Raw genomic sequence first — 20,911 nt, 5'->3', positions numbered from 1 at the left:
ACTTGAGCAAAACACAAAGTGCTGGAGGTACTCTGAGTAGGAAAATAACTGCAGATGCTGGTACAAATCGAAGGTATCAGAAAATGCTGGAGTAACTCAGCAGGTCAGGCAGCATTTTGGAGAGAAGGAATGGGTGACGTTTCGGGTCGAGACCCTTCTTCAGATTGATGTCAGGGGGGGCGGGACAATGAAAGGATATAGGTGGAGACAGGAAGACAGTGGGGAAAACTGTGGAGGGGGGAAGGGGAAGAGAGGGAAAGAGGAACTATCTAAAGTTAGAGAAGTCAGTGTTCATACCGCTGGGCTGTAAGCTGCCCAAGGTACTCTGAGGGTCAGGCAGCCTCTGTGGAGGGAATAGACAGACGATGTTTCTGGTTGGGACGCTCTAAGACTGATTGTAATAGGGGGGCGAAATCTGGAAAAGAAAATGGAGGGGCGGAACAAAGTCTGGCATGTGATAGGATGTTCTGTTCTGTGTACGGGTTCTTTGGTGCAAGTTGGTGCATTATTTCTCTTGTCTTTGTGCTAGGGGCAATTCACAGAGGGCCAATTAACCAACAAACCCACATGTCTTTGGGACGTGAGGGGAATCCGGCACACCCAGAGGAAACCCATGCGTTCGGAGGGAGAACGTGCAAACGCCGCACACTGACAGTACCCGAGGTCAGGATTGAACCCAGGTCTCTGGCGCTGCAAGGCAGCGGCACTGCCAGCTGAGCCACTGTGCTGCCAGAGGGTCCGACAGGACTTAAGTGAGGACATTTTCGGCAGTAAAGAGCAAAGTGATGCATGTGTGATATGTCAACAGAGCATTAATAGTTTTGCTCTGATGTTTGCATGTGCCTGTCTTAAGTGGTCCATTAGGTTGCATATGTTCGTTTTATTACATTGTTTTTCATTTAGTGACACTCAGTGGTCTGGATGAGTTTATGCTCCAGATATCTGCAGAGTTGACTTTGGCAGAAGTAGTATTGTCATTCACCAAGGCTCAGCCCAAATTATGATTCAGTGGCAATGGGAATTGCAAGCAAAACAACCATCTGTTTCCATCCCCACCCTTGTGGACAGCAACTCCACGCACAGCTGTTAGTTAAACGGAAACAGGGTTCAACTGCAATATTTTGTTGCACCTTATTGTTTCCATATGTTTAAAAATTAATCGAATCATAGACATTTGCAGCAGAGGAAACTGTTTAGACTATTCTGCCTAAAAACTGAGCTCCTTCCATTACACTCTCCTCCCAATTCATGCCTTGGAGGTTATCGTTCGAGTGTTCAGATAATTACATTGTAAATGTAACCAGGATAATATTTGGGTGGAGATGGTTGTACCACCATTATCCTTTCAGACACACCCAATTATTTTTTTTTGTCTATGATCCCTGCCAATCCTTCAGCCATGTAGTTAATCCTTTTCATAAATTTTCAAAACTAAATCAGATTATTCCTCAGACTCCTTGGTTCCAAGGCAAGCAATAATCTCCACCTGGTCAGTCTCAGCATTTAATGAATATTCCAAGTCTGGCAATCTTCCCATTAATCTCATCTACACCCTGCCTTGTGTTGTCATGTACAGTGGTATGGTAACAAGAACAAAATAATTACTGCACCTATGACCTAAATAGTGTTATATTTTAAATTTCCAGCATGACCTCCCCATCTTTACATTTCATGCCTCAGGCGTTAAGGCAAAAAAACAATTTAACTTTCCATTCCAGAATCATGGATACTGCCATTCCCTCCCTCCGACAGAAGATATAGAAGCTTGAAAGCGCGCACCATCAGTCTCAGGAACAGCTTCTTCCCCTCTGTAATCAGACTTCTGAACAGTCCTTCCATAAGCTAGGGTACAGTCCCGATTCTCCAACCTACATCATTGCAGACATTGTACTTTTTCTCTGGAACTGTTGCACTACAATGCTGAGACACTACATTCTGCACTGTGGGTATATTTCTCTTCGTTCTACCTTTTCGTGTTTGGCTTTTGATTGCAACAATATCGCCTTTTCAAATTTCAGTGGACATTAAAGATCTATCACTGAAAATTATCAAAATGAAAATACCAAAACTTAAGCCTAAAGTACCATCTCACCTTGAATACAATTGGTTATATTATTTGATTATTATTTTTGGAAATTTGTCTTGCATCACTCACAGTTCCGGCACAGGGTTCAGAGGGCGGCAAGGTGGTAGAGTTGCTGCCTTACAGCACCAGAGACCTGGGTTCGACCCTTACTACGGGCACTGTTTGTACGGAGTTTGCACATTTTCCCTGTGACCACCTGGGTTTTCTCCGGTTTCCTCCCACACTCCAAAGAAGTGCAGGTTTGTAGGTTAATAGGCTTCTGCAAAATTGCCCCTAGTGTGTTGGGAATGGATGACAAAATGGGATAACATAGAACTGGTGTGAGCGGGTGATCAATGGTCAGTGCGGATTCGGTGGGCTGAAGGGCCTGTTATCACGTTGTATCTCTAAACTAAACTAAACTAAGCTTCCAACTGCACTCAGGGCTGTGCGTTCAGTGCAGTTAGGTACCAGCTGTTCACATCTAAAGTGACCCAGGTCATCAAAAACTACAAAAATCAAAAAAGAAATTAATTATAACTGTACAATGGAAGGGGTCCTAACTTGTTAACCATGCCTGTGCTGACCATGATGTCATGTTAAATTGATCTCCTCTGCCTGTACATACCCCTCCAATCCCTGCGTATACATGTGCCTGTATAACAGCCTCTTAAATACCACTAGCATATCTGCCTCCAGCACCACGACTGGCAGCGTGTTCCAGCCACCCAGCATCCTCTGTGTAAAAAACCTGCCCTGTACATGCTCTTTACATTTTGCCCATGTTGCCTTAAAGCTATACCCTCTCGTCCTTGACATTTCCACCCGGGGGGGAAGGTTCTGACTGTCTACCCTATCTATGCCTCTCATAATTTTATATACATCTGCCAAGTCTTCCTTCAGCTTCCGACGTCCAGAGAAAACAAACCAATACAAGAGAGTCCACCCACAATACCCTTCCTCAACATTTTCCCATTTCTTGATCTTGGCATCATGTTCGGCACAGATAATGTGGGCCTCAGGGCCTGTTCCTGTGGCGTATTGTCTATGTTCTGTAATATGCAGAATTAAACTATAATTTCTGTCTCCCATTAGGACAAAGTAACTTTTCCCCTTTTCATCGCAATAAATATGCATTTGAAAATATTCTAAATACACATCCTTTCCAAGCATGAAATCAACTCTTTTTTTGTTTTGTTTTACATTTATAAAAGCTCCTCACACTTTCCTTTGGGCTCTATGCTGTTGTCTTCAGCAACTATGGGCGGCACAGTAGCTCAGCAGTAGTGTTGCTGCCTTGCAGCGCCAGAGACCCGGGTTCGATCCCGACTATAGGTGCTGGCTGTCGGAGTTTGTACGTTTTCTCTCAGAGGTACAGGATTTAAAGAAAATAGGAGGCCTGAGAAAATAGGAGACCTACAAATGGAAAACAGTATCTGCATCTTGCAAAGGGTAGACAAAGCTGAGTGGACATCAGGCAAAGATAATTATATCTTTATTCTTTTTGTCCATATCAAAGACAATTTGCATTCGACACGGGGGGGGGGGGGGTTTATTCCAAGACAAATGTTATAGATTAAGGAGGAAAAGTTAACACCCTTTCACTTCGTCACATATGTGGAAAAGATAATGCCCCTGAGGAATCTGTGCTGTGATGTCCAGCAGTAATTGGCCACCCTTTGAATTCCTATGTGTTGACATAGAACTCGACTTCTTGTTGGACTGATCGCCAATGCCAGATAAATGTTTTGTTATAAAAGCAACCACTACTTTATGCAACATAAAAGTAAATCTCAAAGTTTAAAAAATGGAATACAGGGAGAAATGGCAAGTGTTTAAAAAGAAAGATCCTGAAAGAAAACAAAGATGATTTGGAAGAGAAAACTGATGACCAAATAATCATGGGCGTTAGTGCAATAAGAATTTTATTTATTTTTGCAAAGCCTACTTTTTATTTATCTCCAGCAAGAACTGAGCAAGTGGCAAAATACAAGGGTGGGCTAACTGCCATACAACAAAGGCAGGGCAGAAATAAACAGAATGAGTTTAGGAATTAGTTCTTTGGAGCGCAGGAGGATGAGGGGTGATCCTATACTGGTGTATATGATCATGAGGGGAATAGGTAGGGTAAATACCCAGAGTAGGGGAATCAAGAACCAGATAACAGAGATAGACACAAAATGCTGGAGTAACTCAGCGGGGCAGGCAGTATCTCTGGAGAGAAGAAATGGGTGACGTTTTGGGTCAAGACCCTTCTTCAGACTGAGAGTCAGGGGAGAGGGAGACTAGAGATATGTGGAAGGATAAGGTATGAAAACGATTGATCAAAGCAGACAATGCTCTACAAGATAACATAGGTTTAAGTTGAGTGGGGAAAGATTTATTTGTGACTTCCAGTTCTCTTGAAGTAAGATAGTTCCTACCCATTAGCAATAATAACATGTGTGAATATGTGCGTAATGTAAGGAAACCAAACAGTTCAAAAATCTAATCCTTTGTGACTAAACTGAACTAATCACTTTAAATATCAATTGACTACTGAAGCAAAGAGAAGATTTACAAGGATGTTGCCAGGATTCAAGGGCCTGAGCAAAAGGGAGAAGTTGAGTAGGCTAGGACTTTATTCCTTGGAGCGCCGGATGATGAGTGGTGATCTTATTGAGGAGTACAAGATCATGAGAGGTGTAGATTGAGTAGATCTATTGGGTCTCTTGCCCAGAGTAGGGGAATCAAGGTGCGACTAGTGTTGATGGGGTATGTTGGTATAGGCAAGTTTGGCGGAAGAACTCCAATGTGTTTGCAGCATTTTAGGTAAGTGTTTTATGATTTTTTTTATTAGTTCAATCTATATTCATGTAAATAGTTAAAGATAGTTTCATAGAACTTTGTTAAAATTATCATTAATGTTTTAGTTTCTGCAATCGGAGACATGTGGGAACAGTGAAAATGTTTTCAGATATTGAAAACAAAATCATGAGAGGAATAGTTTGGGTAGATGCACAGAGACCCTGCAGTAGGAGAATCGAGAACCAGAGGACATAGGATTCAGCTGTGGGGGCAAAGATTTAATAGGGCCTAGGGGCCAACTATTCACACACAGGGTGGTGGGTGTACGGAACGAGGAACGCGGTGTAGTTGAGGCAGGTACTATCACAATGTTTAAGAAACATTTGGACAGGTACATGGATAGGACAGGTTTAGAGGGATATAGGCCAAATGCAGGCAGGTGAGACTAGTGTAGACATCTTGGTCGGCATGGACAAGTTGGGCCGATGGGGCTGTTTCCACGCTGTATGATTCTATTTTCCCAGCTACTTACAATCCACTGCCGCTCAGTGGAGTTCATCACAGAGACACCAGCAGAGCACTGGGAACTGTACTGCTGCTAGTACTGTTTGGGACTCGCTCTGATGGTAAACATGAGTCTTGGGCTGGCATCATAGTCATTATTATATTTTATTAATATTTTTAGAAACTGATAAGCCTCACATGGGTGGCACAGTTGCGCAGTGGCAGAGCTGCTGCCTCACAGTGCCAGAGACCAGGTTCGAACCTGCCCACCGGTGCTGCAGAGGGCATTATTACATTTCTGTGAGTGCTTGCCTTATTAAAATTTGATCATTTAAGATAGAAGATATTTATGTGAAATAAAAACACCAAGAATTCACCCAAGGTCAAGTGGAGGTTCTAGCATATGTTTTAAAATAATAAATACCTTAGAAACAAAGCAAAAAATGTCAAAAACTAAGTAGTTGCTGTAAATATCCTTTAATGACATGTTACTGTTAATGTACATGATTCAGTAGGTTGGATATTGACTTGTATTGGCTTGATTGTCACAATAAATGCCTCAGAGGCCAAGTGCTTCCTGTATTTATTGGGGCCATTTATGAGCAGCATTATTTTACATTTTTTCTGAGGTAACTTTCCTTGTCCTATTCACATCTTACTTTCCAGTCTTCCCTTGATCTAATAATAATAATAATAATAATAATATTCATTTATTGTCATTGCAACGAGTACAACGAAATTAAAAAATAGCCAATCCTGACGGTGCGTACAAACATATATGCAATAAATGCAAAAACAAATAAATACATAAATACAATTAAATACAATTATGTTAAGTACAAAGATTTTTTAGTGTTGCCTAGTGCAAAGGTAGTGTTCAGTTCTCGTATGGCCCTGGGGTAAAAACTGTTCTTAAGTCTGTTTGTTCGGGATTTTATCGACCTGAAACGTCGACCAGAGGGCAGATGAACAAACAGACGGTGGCCGGGGTGGGATGGATCTTTTATTATTTTGCCTGCTCTACTGAGGCAGCGTAGGCTGAACAGGTGCTCCAGGGAGGGCAGTGAGCAGCCGATGATTTTCTGCATACAGTCAGCACTTATTTATTTAATGTAAATAACATTGTCCAGGTGTACAGCAAAAGATTAAATCTCTAAGATGAATATATATACATGTATACATTTATCATTTTGCTACAGTTAAGATATATATACATACATAAATACAAAATTAAAAATGAATATATATAATTATATAATTTCACATATATTAATTTATCATTTTGCTACTTGATTATCAATTTGACATGATTATACTCATTTTGAATGGCCAAATCACAATCTCACAGCAATTTCTTAACTGTAAAACTGTAACTGCCTTTTATTTAACTTATCATTTTACTTGATTATACTTTTGTTCATTTTTTTATAGTTTGAGAAATTGTTGTGAATCTGTGCTTTGACCATTCAAAATGATTTGCCGTGAAAATAATATTGGAAAGTAGAAATTAGCCCCAACTCGAAAAGTGAACCTTTTTAACACAGATATTTGCAATAAATAAATGGCCCATAAAATAATATTGCATAATCTAAGCATTTTTAGAATCTATCAATCAATATGCATTAACGTTAGCTCACCATGAAATCATCGTGGAAACAAAATTATACACACTTTATTTTGCAAAGATATGCTCTTTTGAGTAATTAGAGAGAAGAGGAAACATCTCTGCTTCCATGCAAATTAAATATTTAAATGGCAATATTTTTGGTTGCAGAATGTTATGCATTATATTACTGCAGTAAAAGACCTGAGCAATAGATATCTCTCAAAGGTATAAAAGGCCAGCAAGCAAGCCGAGTATTTTAAAAAGAAAATCGGATCGACAGAAAACTCAGAGAAGGTAAAAAAAAATCAGTAGTAAGTATTGCATTTGGCTATCAGTACTATAGGCTTGTAAGGATTGGGAGAAGGTACAGAAGATGTTTACCAGGATGCTGCCTAGATTAGCGTGTATTAGCTATAAGGGGACGTTAGACAATCTTGGAAAGACACAAAGTACTGGAGTAACTCAGCGGGTCAGGCAGTATCCCAGGAGAACATGAGTGTTTCGGGTCAGACATAAACAAACTTAGATTGTTTTCTCTGGAGCATCGGAAGCTGAGGAGATTCCTGCTAGAGGTATGTAAAATTATGAGAGGCGTAGATAAGGGAGACAGTCGGAAACTTTAACCCTGGGTGGAAATGTCAAAGACTAGGCGGCACAGCTTTAAAGTGAGAGGTGCAAAGTTTAAAGGAGATGTGTGTTGCAGTTTTTTTACACAGATAGCGGTGGGTGCCTAGAACAGCTGTCAGAGCTGGTGGTGGTGGAGGCAGACATGATAGTGATATTTGAGAGGCTTTTAGATAGACTTCTGGATATGCAGAGTCAGGAGAGACATGGACCACATGCAGGCAGAGGAGTTTAGCTTAACTTGGCATTAAGTTTGGCACGGACAGTGTGGGCTGAAGAGCCTGTCCTTGTACTGTACTGTTCTAGGTTCAATGTTATTCACAGGTTATAGACATTTATCCTGTCAGGAGAGAAGCTTTGTATGTAAATGTACATGCTTATGCTGAACTGTGTTTCTAATTCTTTTCCATCAATGTACTGGAGGAACTCAACAGATCAGGCAACATCTGGGGAGGGAATAGAGAGGCGACATTTTGGGTCAGGACTCTTCTTCAGACTAATTATATTTCATGTTTGATCTATTAGATCATTTTCCCTGCACATCCAAGGTTCTCTACTTTTTATATAAAATTTGAAAAGCAGATTATTTGTACTTAGACTATTAGTAAGCAAGAAAAGTAAGGTGAATTAAATCCTTTCAAAATTATAGCTTTCAACATATATAAAAGGACATTTCTAAGAATAAGATTAGGAACTTGTGTGCGGCACGGTGGCGCAGCGGTAGAGTTGCTGCCTTACAGCGAATGCAGCGCCTGAGACTCAGGTTCGATCCTGACTACGGGCGCCGTCTGTACGGAGTTTGTACGTTCTCCCCGTGACCTGTGGGTTTTCGCCGAGATCTTCGGTTTCGTCCCACACTCCAAAGACGTACAGGTATGTAGGTTAATTGACTGGGTAAAATGTAAAAATTGTCCCTAGTGTGTGTAGGATAGTGTTAATGTGCGGGGATCGCTGGGCGGCGCGGACTCGGTGGGCCGAAGGGTCTGTTTCCGCGCTGTATCTCTAAATCTAAAATCTAAACTAATACTATTTAACCAATGAAGACTGATCCATTTTTCAAGTGAGCAGGTGTCAATTCATTTACTTAAAATAAAAGCATTACGTTTGGTTGTAAAACTGCTATGGTCTTCAGTTCATTTTTGGATTAAAATTTATTGAGGCATTTTTGATAGATAAATTGATGTATTTCATAAGATGTTTCTGCAAATTAAGATTTATTTATTGAGTTTTTTTTCATTACATCATTATTTCTGTCCAAAACCTTTAATGTTGATGTGAACACGATGCTGATTTACAGTTTGGTGCTGTTCATAGATTAATATAGGGAATGAACAAAGTCAATGTGATTGGTATATAATAGATGAATCTGAATGAATGAATTGATATTAGGATATATTATTTATTGCTATTATATGTTTACCAGAATAATTAACTGATTAGGATTATAGACTTTATTAATTCTTTAAAATCGATGCAATTTGCTTTCAGATCAAAGATGATTTCCAAGCGAATTATGACAAGCCTGTTGGTTGTTTGTATCATTGCGGCCTTGGCAGAAGAGACAGAGGGATTCCTGAGTTTCCTGAGTCCAAGTGATTATCAAAAGAAGCTTGTACGAGATACACCTTACTTTACCGTTCAATTTCTTACCTCTTTGTCGCAGGCTTTGGCTGTTCTTCCTGTTTGATCTGTGAAATTGTAATACACAGCTACAGCAGTAACAAGGGTCATGTTGCAATTTTATGGTACAGCAATCTAGATATAGTGCGATCTTGTTTGGAGGAATGAATGTCTACCTTAGCAGGATTTATTTATATTTAAACTAAATAACAGGTAGCTAGATATGTGAGCAGCACAGCTGTGCAGCGGTAGAGTTGTTGCCTTGCAGCGCCAGAGATCCAGGTTCGTTCCTGACCATCAGTGCTGTCTGTACAGAGTTTGTACATTCACCCTGTGACCTCGTGGGTTTTTTTTTTGGTTCTCTGGTTTCCTCTCACATTCCAAAGATGCGCAGGTTTGTAGGTTAATTGGCTTCTGTAAATTGTCCCCAGGGTGTAGGATAGAACTAGTGTATAGGTGATCGCTGGTCTGCGTGGACTCAATGGGCTAAAGGGCTTGTTTCCACGCTGTATCTCTAAAACTAAAAACAAAAAAATTAATATATGCATATAGATACACAGGGAATGGAGCTGGAGGGATATGGATCATGTACAGTCTGAAGAGATTAGTTTAACTTAGCATCATGATGGGAATGGATATGATGCCTAGCTGTGTGCTGTACAAAATATGTTCCAAATGTTGTTCCAAAATATGTTCCATATATTCCAAATGCTGCTTGATGATATTTTCTTGTTTCAAAGGAAAATGAGAGAATTAGGTTGGGACAGAAAGTGCCTCTGAACCTCCAACAGAGATCTGAAGGAAGTGCCTTACAAGCAGTGTTGCCTCCTGAGAATAAGCAATTAATTAAGGTATAATTGCACAGTTTGTTTAGTCAAATTTGTAACTCTTTGTCTACCAATTAAACGCCAAAGTATTTAATAATCCTGGATCAAGAAGTAAAACCAAAAGGTTAAAATTTGCGTCCGTGTTTCTTAAAGGGCTTGTCCCAACCTGAACAATAACACAAAGCCCATTAGCCAAAAACCATTACCACAATGGATAGTCTATCTACAACATCAGTTTGTATTTGCCCTTAAAAATTCTGACTAGTTGGAGACACAACAGTTTGCAGATGCTGGAATCTTGAGCAAAATGTTCTCAAGATTCAAGCACCTGCAGACATTTTACTCCACAGATGCTGCCTGACCTACTGATTCCTCCAGCACTTTGCATCTTGCTGTCATTCCCACTGGTTATTTGCACATCCTTTTCCCCACCATTCCAGACCCATGATTGAACCCATCTTTTTCACACAGATGGTGGTTGATATCTGGAACGAGCTGCCAGAGAAAGTAGTTGAGACAAGTACAATAACATAATTTAAGAGACATTTGAACAGGTACATGGTAGATGTGTAAACTTGGTCAGCATGGAGAAGTTTGGCCAAATGTCACCTATCCATTTTCTCTAGGTCTGCTGCCTGACCTGCTGAGTTATGCCAGCACTTTGGCTGACGGGCTGGCTGTACGCCTATATAACCATATAACCATATAACAATTACATCACGGAAACAGGCCCGTTCGGCCCTACCAGTCCACGCCGACCACTTTCTCTGACCTAGTCTCATCTACCTGCTCTCAGACCATAACCCTCCAATCCCCTCCCATCCATATACCTATCCAATTTACTCTTAAATAATAAAATCGAGCCTGCCTCCACCACTTCCACCGGAAGCTCATTCCACACAGCCACCACCCTCTGAGTAAAGAAGTTACCCCTCGTGTTACCCCTAAACTTTTGTCCCTTAATTCTGAAGTTATGTCCCCTTGTTGGAATCTTCCCCACTCTCAAAGGGAAAAGCCTACCCACGTCAACTCTGTCCGTCCCTCTTAAAATTTAAAAAACCTCTATCAAGTCCCCCCTCAACCTTCTACGCTCCAAAGAATAAAGACCCAACCTGTTCAACCTCTCTCTGTAGCTTAAGTGCTGAAACCCAGGCAACATTCTAGTAAATCTCCTCTGTACCCTCTCCATTTTGTCGCCATCCTTCCTATAATTTGGCGACCAGAACTGCACACCATACTCCAGATTCGGCCTCACCAATGCCCTGTACAATTTCAACATTACATCCCAACTTCTATATTCGATGCTCTGATTTATAAAGGCAAGCATACCAAACGCCTTCTTCACCACCCTATCCACATGAGATTCCACCTTCAGGGAACAATGCACAGTTATTCCCAGATCCCTCTGTTCCACTGCATTCCTCAATTCCCTACCATTTACCCTGTACGTCCTATTTTGATTTGTCCTACCAAAATGCAGCACCTCACACTTATCAGCATTAAACTCCATCTGCCATCTTTCAGCCCACCCTTCCAAAAAGGCCATATATTCATATTCCAAAATATTCATATTTTTTATTATTAATGTTAATATTCTTTATTGATATTCATTATTAACAATCTAATGGTTTACAATTTGTGATCTGTTCTGTAAAAAGTCTATTAATTATCATCTATTCAAGATGTAGTCTGACAGTTGTCAAAAATAGAAGCAGGTTTCACCAAAGACCAACGAAAAATCAAGTAGTCAATTGATTGAAACGTGTTCTGGTTTTTCTCCTGGGCATTCAATTGGAAACTTTCCTTGATAACAAGAATGTCAGATTTCAGAAAGTTGCTCCCAAGTCTGAAGGAATCTGAGATCTTATGAGAGATCAAGGAAACAGTGTTACCTAATTTTATAGCTTCCTTCTTTATGATATTTGTACAGGTTTGTGTTCCTATTGAAGTTGATATCAAAATGGATCCCAAAATAAATCACAAATACGGAGAACTTCTTGGAGAATTTTTAAGTGACAGCTTATCCGAAGGCATTGATGGTAAGGGAGGTTCTATTAAATTTCTGGAAATGTAACTCCCTGGATTCACAGAAAACTGAAATTTGAATTTAGCGGCATGGTGGCGCAGCGGTAGAGTTGCTGCCTTACAGTGAATGCAGCGCCGGAGACTCAGGTTCGATCCTGACTACCGGCGCCGTCTGTACGGAGTTTGTACGTTCTCCCCGTGACCTGCGTGGGTTTTCTCCGAGATGTTCGGTTTCCTCCCACACTCCAAAGGCGTACAGGTTTGTAGGTTAATTGACTGGGTAGATGTAAAAATTGTTCCTAGTGTGTGTAGGATAGTGTTAATGTGCGGGGATCGCTGGGCGGCGCGGACTCGGTGGGCCGAAGGACCTGTTTCCGCGCTGTATCTCTAAATCTAAAAAAATCTAAATCTAAAACCTTCTAATGTTCATACTCATTCATGATGCATTCAATCTTTATTGTCACGTGTACCCAAGTGCAGTGAATTTTTTTTTGCATACAATTCAGTGACAATCCCACAATACACTAGGCACAATCAGACTAAGTATAAGATGGTGGACACACTGAGTCCATACACAAGAGTCGCCATCTTTGTATTTATATTATTATATTTCACAATTAAATATATAATTTGGGCAAGCATAAATGTGTTGTAATATAGTTTACACAATGTTTGCTAATTTCATCCAGATTCACATTTCAGCATAGTTACTATAAAATCTGGCATCTGTCAATTTTCTTTGCATGAACCAAAAATAAGAGAGTTGAGGTGGCAAGGAAGATAGTGAATGAGATTGGTGGTGATTCTGACTTATACACATCCTAGCCTCCACACTGCCCCCTACTGTTTGATTAGTCCAACTGAGATTAGACATCTGCTGCTTACGGAGATAATTTACAATTTTCCTTTGTATTAATTAAATTGTCTCAAGGAACTCAATAGGTGAATGAAAGCTCAAAACAAAAAGAAAGGGTCCCAACCTGCAATGTCACCAATCTATTTCCTCCAGATTTGCTGTCTGACCCGCTGAGTTACGCCAGCACTTTGTGTTCTTTTGTGCATCTGCAGTTCCCTGTTTGTTACTGAGAAATCATAATACAGTTTTGGAAGATTGGTAAATGATAAAATAGATTTTGCAGCAATGATTGTAAATTAGCTCAGATCCTGTCATTCACCATACAACTTCGGTACGGGTATATCCTTTCTGGGAGATTACCTATGCTATTAGAAATAAAATAAGGTGATAGTTGTATTAATTTCCAACATTTCATATTGTATAAGGATATTATGTTGAATGATGTCCAAAGAATGAATGCAATTTCTCTTTTTTTAACAGATTAATGGCAGCAACAAATCAGACTGAATAAATGATGTTCTCCAGGGATGCTGCCTGACCCGCTGAGTTACTTCAGCATTTTGTGTCTTTCTATAACTCATGTGTTGTATCTATACATAAATTGTGAGATGCTGTTAAGTATGCCGATGATTGGTAATCAATAAAGTTATAATAGAACTGTGACATCTTTGTACTGTGCCATTACTTTCAGTTTTGATTATAACAATTCATGAGAAACACTGAATGTACATTTCATTGGATTTAGTTTAGTTTACTTTCAGTTAGAGATACAGCGTGGAAACATGAATGCCTTTGAAATGTGGGAGGAAAGTGAAGTACCCAGAGAAAGCCCACTTGGTCACGGGGAGAACTGCCACAAATAAACTTGACTTGACTTGAACGTAGCAACCTCATACAGGAAGCCCCCTTAGTCAGGATCGAAGCTGGGTGTTTGATGCTGTAAGGCAGCAACTCTACTGCTGCGCCACTGTGCCACCCAATTTTTCTTTAAAATATTCTTCTTTTAAAAATTCTTCACCACTCTTCTCCCCTACCTTCCTGAAGAGAGGCCCAAGGCACTCAATTGATTACAATGTGGTTGTAAAGTCAGAGACCATTTTGTGACACAATTTCTGCTGATGTAGAGTCAGAGTCTAGCTGCACTTGGGGGGGGGGGGGGGGGGGGGGGGGATAGCATTGGATGGCAGGATTAAGAAAATTCCTAAGCATTTTAAGTATATTAGTCAATGAAAGAGTAGAACTTCCAACCCCTTCCACCTCCATTCCTTCCTCAAGCTTCACAATTCACAATTCTTCAATCCTTTTGTGTCGCACCTTCTCCTTGGGAAAAGTACCAAAGGGCCCACTTATTCAAAACACAGTGCTTGAGGAACTCAGCGGGTCAGGCAGCATCAGTGGAGAGAAAGGGCAGATGATTTTTCGGGTTGGGACCCTTCTTCAAACTGATTCTCCTGAGGGAAACACAAAGTCCCGAGGAACTCAGAGGGTCACGCATATCTGTGCAGGGATTTAGTCCGAACAAGGGCCACAACCTTTAGTCTTTCCATCTCTGGCCTTTGTCCAACCATCTGCCTATCAACCCCCTCCCCTCACTTGTGTTCACTAGTGGGGTACCGCAAGGCTCAGTGCTGGGACCCCAGCTATTTACAATATATATTAATGATTTGGACGAGGGAATTGAATGCAACATCTCCAAGTTTGCGGATGACACGAAGCTGGGGGGCAGTGTTAGCTGTGAGGAGGATGCTAGGAGGCTGCAGGTGAGTGGGCAAATGCATGGCAGATGCAGTATAATGTGGATAAATGTGAGGTTATCCACTTTGGTGGCAAGAACAGGAAAGCAGACTATTATCTGAATGGTGGCCGATTAGGAAAAGGGGAGATGCAACGAGACCTGGGTGTCGTGGTACACCAGTCATTGAAAGTAGGCATGCAGGTGCAGCAGGCAGTGAAGAAAGCGAATGGTATGTTGGCATTCATAGTGAGGGGATTTGAGTATAGGAGCAGGGAGGTTCTGCTGCAGTTGTACAGGGCATTGGTGAGACCACACCTGGAGTATTGCGTACAGTTTTGGTCTCCTAATCTGAGGAAATACATTCTTGCCATAGAGTGAGTACAGAGAAGGTTCACCAGATTGATTCCTGGGATGGCAGGACTTTCATATGAAGAAAGACTGGATAGACTCGGCTTGTACTCGCTGGAATTTAGAAGATTGAGGGGGGGTCTTATAGAAACATATAAAATTCTTAAGGGGTTGGACAGGCTAGATGCAGGAAGATTGTTCCCGATGTTGGGGAAGTCCAGAACAAGGGGTCACAGTTTAAGGATAAGGGGGAAGTCTTTTAGGACCAAGATGAGAAAGTTATTTTTTCACACAGAGTGGTGAATCTGTGGAATTCTCTGCCACAGAGGGTAGTTGAGGCCAGTTCATTGGCTATATTTAAGGGGGAGTTAGATGTGGCCCTTGTGGCTAAAGGGATCAGGGGGTATGGAGAGAAGGCAGGTACAGGATACTGAGTTGGATGATCAGCCATGATAATTTTGAATGGCGGTGCAGGCTCGAAGGGCCGAATGGCCTACTCCTGCACCTATTTTCTATGTTTCTATAACCTGCCATGCTTTGTCCTACCACTCCTCTCTTCTAGCTTTCTCCCTTCCCATCTACAATCAGTATGAAGAAGGGACCTGATCCAAAACGTCACCTATCGATGTTCTCTAGCTATACTGCCTGACTTGCTGAGTTGCTCCAGCACTTTGTGTCTTTTTTTGGATACAAGTAAGCCAAAGTCAAACAAAAGGTAGAGCGGAAAAGGACATTGTATGGGAGAATTCAGGGTTGAGGTTGATGGAATTCTACAACAAATTACCATTGAGAAAGAGGAAATGTTAGATGTCTTGGTGGGCTTAAAGATGGATAAAACCCCTGGGCCTAATGAGGTAATGACCCATACTACTTTCAGAGGCAAGAGGGAAGCTAATGGAGGCTCTGATAAAATTTCAGGTTTCCAAGGACGGGGTGACAGATTTTAGAGGACAGCTAACACGTTTATTCAAGAAGGGAAGCAAGGATAAGCCGGGTAATCACAGGCCAGTGAGTCTAATATCAATTGTAGGAAAACTAATGGAAAAAAATCTGAGGGCTCAATTAATGTTCTCTTGGAAAGGCAGGAATTCATCGGGGATAGCAAATATGGCTGCATTGAGGTTAGATCCTCTCTGACTAATTTCATTTAATCTTTTTAAAAGGTAACTAAAATATGTCAATGAGGATCGTGCAATTGAAGTCTGTGTGGACTTTGATAAAGCTTTTGACAAGGTCCCATACAGAAAACTAGTCCAAGATGTTAGAGCTGACGGCATCAAGGCAATTTGGCACATTTCAGCTGGATATTTTCGGCTCCAATGAGAGCGTTGGGCGGGTTGTTTTATGATTGTAAAACCATGACCAATGGTTACTTTACTGGAACCGTTGATATTTGTTAGAATCATTTACAATATGGATAATAACAAATATGGTAGGTGTGAAAATTGATGTTATTGATAGCGAGGAAGACGGTTTTCAGCTGCAGGATCATATTGATGAGTTGGTAAGATGAGCAGTGATGAAAATCAATTCTGAGAAGGTGAGAAGTGAGGCATTTTGAGAGATAAATTAAGGCTACTCAATGAATGGTAAAACCCTAGGAAAGCACTTAAATCCAAGTGTCGCTGAAGACAGTAGCATAGGTAGATAAAGTGGTTTAGAAGGTTCATGAGAAACATGTATTCATTGACCAGGACACAGTCTATCAGAGCATAGTGTCTTTAGATACAGCGCAAAAACTTTTGTGCCCTTCTGTCCGCCGGGTCCGCGCGGCCCAGCTATCAACAGTTAGGGAGAATTTATCATTTTTACCAAACTACGGACTCGGTGGGCCGAAGGGCCTATTTCCATGCTGTATCTATAAAGTCTAAAGTGAAAATGGGTAGGTCTATAAAGTCTAAAGTGATGGTAGGTCAGGTCTGCTCTCTAGTTGGTGAGAGGATGGTTCAGTTGCCAAATAACAGCTGAGAAGAAACTGTCCCTGAATCAGGAGGTGTGCAATTTCACATTTCTATAACTCTTGCCTGATGGGAGAGGGGAGAAGAGGGAGTGACCTGGGTGAGACTCGTCATTGATTATGCTGGCGGCCTTGCCGAGGCAGTGTGAAATGTAGATGGAGTCAATGAAAGAGAGGTTGGTTTGTGCGATGGCCTGGGCTGCATTCACAAATTCTCTGGAATTTCTCACGGTCTTGGGTGGAGCTGTTCCCAAAACAAGCTACAATGCATCCCTGTAGAATGCTTTTATCCTCATCCACATCCACTCTGTCTAGGCCTTTCCAATCTCTGTCAATGCTATTCCTGATCCAGGCAATAAGAAATTTATAGGAGCAGCCAAAAGAAACACTTGGACACAAGGTAGGGAGGGTATTTGACAGTTGAGTTCATTTTAAAGTGACAGTCTGCATTCGGATACACAAGATCTGAAGAAGGGTCCAGAGATGCTGCCTGACCCCCTGAGTTACAACAGCATTTTGTGTCTATCTTTGCTTTAAACCAGCATCTGCAGTTCCTGTCACATAAGCGAGTCGCACACGCTGTGTCTTGTGTTGAACTCCTTTATTTTCCCGCCCAGCCTTGATGTCATATCCTCCGTGACGTCATATCCTCTTACAAGCAGGTACAATATCTTACATCTCACTTCTTTCATTTAAAAAAAACTTCTATAAAACATGACATATTATAACAAAGCACAACAACTATCAATGGATTTATTTTCCATACTATTAATAAACATTAACCAAAACAATTGAAAGAAATTAATCGCTTTTCCTGTGCTTCCAATTTTAAAATATCTCGACCAACATTAATTCTGTCTAAACACAACAAGCTTGTTACATATTTACAAGTCCAAACTGTTAGGTTTCTTGCTAACGTGTCCACTCCTGGTAGTGTATTCAGCTCGTGGAATAACTGGATGAGCTGGATGGGGTTGACTTCCTTCTGATGCGGTCGGCTGTGCAGACCTGGCCGTTAGCTGACAACTGACATGGTGAATCGCATCCTAGCCCCGGACTCGGTCGAATTTCAGCTGATGCACGCAGTGCGTGACCTGGTCCTGGCTGGGGCGGTGACTTCATCTGTGCCGATGAATCCGGTCTGACGGCACGCCATGGGGTGGTCATGCAGTCAGTTGAATGGCTGGGTCTGCGGTTAGCCTGGTGAGTAGCTAGCCGCAAGTGTTTGCGATTTCTCCTGTATCCGACTGTTATGGTCAACAACATACGACCTGGGAGTACAATGATGTTCCAGAACAGTGGCTGGCAACCACTGCTTAGTTCCCGGTAGCGGAGTCATCCTGAATGGATCGCCGGGCTTCAAGACTGGAAAGTTCTGACCAGTCTTCTGGTTGTAGTAGTAGGCTTGCCTGACCTTCTCTTTGTCGATTTGTTGCTTGACCTCTGCTGGGTTGTTGGGCCTTGGGTGAAGGAGATCCTTGCAGTTGGGAGTTTGTTGCTCGGCCTGCGTCCCGTCAGTAGCTGTGAAGGTGACAGGTTACAGCTGGCAAGGGAGGTGGTACAGTAGTCCAGCAATGCAAGATGCCTGTCTTTGCATTTCTTCCAGAGACACTTCACCGTTCGCACGGCACGCTCGGCTTCCCCATTGGACTGAGGGTGATGCGGGGAAGACATCTGGTGGGTTATCTGGTATTCTGCACAGAATGCTTCAAATCCAGATGAGAAATACTGTGGTCCGTTGTCTGTGCTCAACGTTTCCGGTATGCCATGGCGGCTGAATTGTTCCTTCATGGCATCAATGACTGATGTGCTGTTGTTCTTGGAGAGTTGATTTACTTTAATGAATTTGGAATAGTAATCAACCTCCACAATGTAGTGGGGCCCTTCCCACTCAAACAGGTCAGATGCTACCTCTGCCCATGGTAGATCAGGATGTTGAGTAGCGTGCATCGTCTCAGAGTGTTGAGCTGCCTGGTGTGTGTTGCATTCAGGGCATCCCTCGATCAGCTCTTCGATCTGCTGGCTCATTGATGGCCAGTACAAGGTTTCACTGGCTCTCTGTTTGCATTTCACGATGCCGAGGTGGGACTCGTGCACTTTCTCAAGCAGTTGTCGTCTCATGGGTGGTGGCACCACTATGCACATTCCTTTGTATACGATGCCATCCAGTACAGAAAGCTCATCTCTCACCATCCAGTACTCTCTGATGGAGTGTGATACTTCTTGCTTTGTGTCAGGCCAGCCCTTCATGATCATACCATGGAGCTCATTCAATTCCATGGCCGTGCAGGTCTGGAACTGTGCGTTCCTCTTTGGTGACACGGCGATGTGATCCATCATGTTGACCATGATTCGTTCCAGATCAGATTCACTTTCCGGTAGATTGGCTCTGCTCAATGCATCACTGATAGGCACCTCCTTTCCCGGCTGGTACATGACAGTCAAGTCATAGGGCTGCAACCTGAGGAGCATCCTTTGCAGTCTCATTGGTGCTGACAGCAAAGGCTTGAGGAAGATTGCCTGTAGGGGCTTGTGATCTGATTCCACTTGAACGGACTTTCCGAAGATGCAGTGGTGGAATTTGCGGCAACTGTGTACGATCACTAACATCTCTTTTTCGATCTGGACGTATCGCGTTTCAGTCTCTGTCATTGCACTTGATGTATATGCTATGGGGTGGCCTTCTTGGAGTAGCACTCCTCCAAGAGCGTAGCAACGAGCGTCACACTGTATTACTACGTTCTTTGTCACATCGTAGTACGCTAGCACGGGGAAGCGGTGCACAGGTCTTTGAGCTTGTCGAAGCTTCGCTGTTGGGCACGATCCCACCGGAAATGTGCATCCCTCAAGGTCAGGCCTCTAAGTGGTTCATCAACCTTGCTGGGGTGTGGAATGTACTCAGACAGGTACTGTACGAAGCCGAGGAATTGTTGCACTTCTTTCTTGTTCGTAGGCACAGGCATCCGCTTAACAGCTTCAACCTTTGCCGGATCAGGCCTGAGTCCTGCCGCTGTGACAAGATGTCCGACATACCGCACCTCAGACTTCCTGATCTGACACTTCTCCATGTTTAACTTCAGGGTGTACAGCTCTTCCTGTTGCGCCACTTTCCAGAGTACGTCATCATGCTTTTTGCTGCCTTCTCCTCAATCATATGTGCCTGCTGGTGTCAGAAGTGGAATTGAGTACGAGTATCCTGTATCTATCTGTACTCTCATCTCCTGTCCATTGACGTGCAGAGTTTCATACCAGTCAACACGTGACTAAGTGCATGACTTGTCAGGTACAGCATACATGTGTGCATATTCATAGCCTTCCCCACTGTCTTCGTCTGTGGAAGAGTCATCATTGCCTGGTGGATATGAAGCTGCTGCCTTCTCCTCAATCATATGTGCTTGCTGCTTTCTCTGTCTGCAGACTGCTGCAAAATGGTTGAGTTTTTTGCAGACTGAACACTTTCGACCTTTGGCAGGGAAATTCTCATGTTGTGCAGAGTAGCCACATCTCTTGTACTTTGAGTCGGACTCCTTGTCTGATCTTTGTTGTTTGCCTTTATCTGGGCTCCTGTAGCGACTCTTATCCAATCTAGGTTTGGGCCTTTTCTTTCTGGATCCCATGAAATTGCCTCTGCCGGCACCTGTGTACATAGCATGCACTTTATCCTCTTCTTTGTCGATGGCTTCCATACTCTCTTGGACTGTTTCATAGTTCTGACCAATACTGATTGCCGCATCCAGTGTTAGTTCATCTCCTTTCTCAAGGTATTTCTCACGTACTGTCTGGTGGCGGGAACGGAGCACAATTGCATCTCTGAGCATTCTCTCCTCCTCCTTATAGTGACAATCCTTGACCAGCAACTTCAGGTCAGTCACAAAGTTGTCCAACTTCTCACTGTCCAGCAGTGTTGTCTGTGAAAATTGACAGTGGCCCTTATCTGTTTTTTCTTGGGCTTGACAT

The 20,911-nt window shown here is 42.3% G+C and overlaps 1 protein-coding gene across 1 annotated transcript; it reads right to left on the bottom strand.

Moving 5' to 3' along the window:
* Positions 1 to 19,716: 19,716 nt before the first annotated feature.
* LOC144605548 (uncharacterized) lies at positions 19,717 to 20,022 on the bottom strand. Its single transcript, XM_078420958.1, has one exon. The coding sequence runs from the start codon at positions 20,020 to 20,022 to the stop codon at positions 19,717 to 19,719; it is 306 nt and encodes a 101-aa protein (XP_078277084.1).
* Positions 20,023 to 20,911: the final 889 nt, after the last annotated feature.

Source organism: Rhinoraja longicauda, chromosome 24, assembly GCF_053455715.1.
Source record: "Rhinoraja longicauda isolate Sanriku21f chromosome 24, sRhiLon1.1, whole genome shotgun sequence".
NCBI classification, from domain to species: Eukaryota; Metazoa; Chordata; class Chondrichthyes; order Rajiformes; family Arhynchobatidae; genus Rhinoraja; species Rhinoraja longicauda.
Note: the sequence above shows the minus strand (reverse complement) of the source record. Positions and strands in the feature narration are given on the sequence as shown.